Genomic DNA, 3,322 nt, shown 5'->3' with positions numbered 1-3,322 from the left:
ATCCATCCATCCATCCATCCATCCATCCATCCATCCATCCATCCATCGCAGCCGGAGCTGCTAGCTCTCCAGCGTTCCTCGGCCTGCACCAGCTGAGTGAAGCGAGCGTGCATGGGAGTACTCGCTGTTGCAGTTCTTCAAAATTTAAAGCATCAGTCAAAAACTGTGTTATGAATATGCAAAAAACAAAAGTATACAAGTCGCTTCGGCGTATAAGTCGCAGGACTGACAAATCTATGCAAAAAACTGCGACTTGTGCGCCGGAAAATACGGTACACCTGAACATCCCACAGAGAATCTTTAAATTCATGACACCCGTCCTGATGTGCAGTCGTTCGTACCTTCTTGCAGGCGCTGACGGACAAGGCCGCGGTGCTCTCTGTGCTGCGTCCTTCCACATCAAGAGACTCTGAGCCCTCAAACATGGCAGAAGACTGGAAGTTGCTGCGAAGCACAAAGGGCACAGGATCGACTTTGTCAGGACAAGTTTTCATCAAGTGCTCAGACCATTTAAATCAAACAAGTAAAATAAGTGAGGTCTGGCAATCCTCAGACCAACAAACATCACATTTGCTCATACTGATGAGCTGTGATGTTCTTCTACTGGATGAACCATGCAGAGAACCTGAAGAAGAGTAATTACAATGTCCCAGATTTTACTAGTAAAAATCTACCAAAGTGACATCGCTCCTGACTTATTGATAAGCTTTATGTGTTCACATGTCAGCACCCTTTTAACACATATAATTCATGAGAAGTCACGTGTGCATTGTGATCTTTGACACACAGATCTGCTGTGCATCGCAGAGATCTCCACCATGCTGCAGAAAGCTGACTGATACGAACAGATAAATCTTTTTTGCAAAGCAAAGGTGTCATGATGGAAATAACTTGAACACACGAGTGTACACCAACACCTGACCTATATTAGGTGCAGCTACCCAACAAATCCTGTAAAGATGGAACACAGAAACAAGAAAAACTCAACCCTTTGAGCAATAAGGAGTCATTATCCTCTGTGCATGCTTCCACTGAGATAAGCCCAGCCACAGCTTATCTGCAAGTGCATTAATGAGGATCAATTTGGAAAATGAAGAGGCCGGGCATGCATATTTAAATAGGAACATCTGGGTTTTTTATATAATCGACGCATTTCAAAGCGAATCAAAAGCAATCCCCTTTAAAAAAAAAAAAAAAAAACTTTCAGGGATTATTGTAACTATCCATGTGCAGCTATGAACCTGTCGGCTGTGAATAATCGTGCCAGAAAATAATTATTTTTGTGAGGGCCCCCCCCAAAAAAGTATTGCAGCTTTGTAGATTTGATATGATTTAAAACAAGTTTCTGTGTCAGAAAAGAAGAAATCAGAACATCCATTGGGTTTATTACTGAATGTTTGCATGTGGACAGGGCAAAACATAAATCCATTAAAGCAGAGCATATTAAACTGGCCTGCGTGCAATTTATGGTTATTTTTTGTTTGTTTGTTTGTTCTCACCACAGGAAACGGAACAGGACCAGCAGGGTTTAACTGCCATGCGCGACCTCTTCCACAATCTTTGCGCTGTCAACCTCTCCATCACGACGCGCGTGATGATTGACAGCTCAGTGCGCTCTCGTGCTCCCGGGGCTCCTGCGTCCCCATCTCGACAAGAGGACACAATTACCTCCTGACTGCTGCGATAATGTCTGCTTTTGAAAGCCAACAGCTTGCACATCTTTGTGCGTCCTGTTCATGCGGACCCGCAGCCTCCAGACAAACAAGTTTAGCTTCCACCAGCAACAGCCCTGCAGATCCACTCCGTCTGTTCTGATCCGCATCACAACAAAACGAAATGTTTCAAGTCGAAAGTAAAAACTTGTTTCTCTGGGAAATGCTGTTTTGCTGTCTGTCTGTTTTTTTTTTTTTGTTTGTTTGTTTTGGCCAAACATTACACCTAATTTTATGGTCTGTGCCAAGCCTCTCCTCCTGACACGATGTGGTCAGTTGTTGTGCCACAAACGCACCCATTAGTTTAGTTAGAAAATCAAATTTTGTGTCATTATTCGATTCGAATTTTGATTATAACAGCATCAGTGTCTTACCTCGGGGTTTTTAAGCGGCACTTTGCGCCTGCCATCCTGTTCCAATAAAACTGCTCATCCAACAGTGAGGGTACTTCTTCCTCAGTTCCGGCAGGAGGACAGGGAGAGCTGCAGCCTCGATGCGTAATGGTCCCCGGGACACACTCCGGTCCAGATGCGCATCCCAGTCTGCGCACTAAAGGATTCCCAGACTGGATTTCAGCGTGACTGGAGAAGGGCTGAGCGGAGTCAGCAGCAGCATCAGGAGGAGGAGGAGGAGGAGGAGGAGGAGGAGGAGGAGGAGGAGGAGGAGGAGGAGGAGGGCTCCTGTCTGCCTGTCCTGCTCGTCTGTCCTTCTGTCTGCTCAGTGGAAGCGCAGGAGCTCTGCACCGAGCTGCACGACGCAGGCAAGTGCACAGAAAGTGCACACGTCGGCTGACGCACGCGCATGTGTACATACAAGTACAAGCGAGCCTCCGCAGTGACGCGTTATGATAAGATGTTATTTCAAGGCAGGGGCGGTCCTAGGGTCGGACCTTCAGGGGCCCCTTAGGTTCTCCCATTTTGTGATAAGCATTTAAATGGAAAACCTACTGTACTCCATCCATCCTTCCATCCATCCATCCATCCATCCTTCCATCCATCCATCCATCCATCCATCCATCCATCCATCCATCCATCCATCCATCCATCCATCCATCCATCCATCCATCCATCCATCCATCCATCCATTCATCCATCCTTGTTCTTTTCCTTCCAGGGTCGCAGAACATCTGGTACATATCTCTATGTGTCTATTATACTGTCATTGTTTATAATGATCTCTAACATCTATTTTTTCTTACTTGTGTGTAATTTTTGTTTTTTATCATCTTGAAAGGTGGACTATACTGGACCTATGTGCACATCTTCATTTGTCTGTTTGTAAAATATTTAAAACCTACTGGATGAATTTTATTGAACTTACAGAAAATAATTATTGGATATATATCTGTAACTCATAAGCTTTTCGAATCAATCTGATTCAAGACGACATAGAAGACAACACAGCCCGATGTGCTTACAGATGAAAACATGGAAGTTAGCATTTGTGGTCCTTAAGTTGTTCTGCAGTTAGAACCAATTAAATTATCTGACAATGTCAGACTGACATGATCGTTTTGTCTATAGTTAACATTTGATCTTGACTCTGCACACCTACTACAATGCAGAATTGTATTTCTGCAAGAGGAGCCATTGAAAGTGAAACATTCATTC

The 3,322-nt window shown here is 44.4% G+C and overlaps 1 protein-coding gene across 2 annotated transcripts in view; it reads right to left on the bottom strand.

The window, feature by feature from the left end:
• The window catches only part of LOC119410519 (SPHK1 interactor, AKAP domain containing), a 49,644-nt gene extending 47,313 nt beyond the window's left edge, over positions 1 to 2,331 (bottom strand). For both annotated transcript variants that reach the window (XM_037677399.1, XM_037677400.1), the window contains exons 1-2: positions 2,087 to 2,331; positions 342 to 444 (exon numbers count right to left, since the gene is read on the bottom strand). In XM_037677399.1, coding sequence (XP_037533327.1) covers positions 342 to 444; positions 2,087 to 2,121 — 138 coding nt within the window. In that variant the 5' untranslated portion in view covers positions 2,122 to 2,331. The remainder of the gene's footprint in view (positions 1 to 341; positions 445 to 2,086) is intronic.
• Between the last annotated feature and the right edge of the window lie 991 nt (positions 2,332 to 3,322).

Source organism: Nematolebias whitei, chromosome 6 (genome assembly GCF_014905685.2).
Source record: "Nematolebias whitei isolate Nwh7 chromosome 6, NemWhi1, whole genome shotgun sequence".
In the NCBI taxonomy this organism is placed as follows: domain Eukaryota; kingdom Metazoa; phylum Chordata; class Actinopteri; order Cyprinodontiformes; family Rivulidae; genus Nematolebias; species Nematolebias whitei.
The sequence above is the reverse complement of the archived record's forward strand: the minus strand, read 5'-3'. Positions and strand labels throughout refer to the sequence as shown.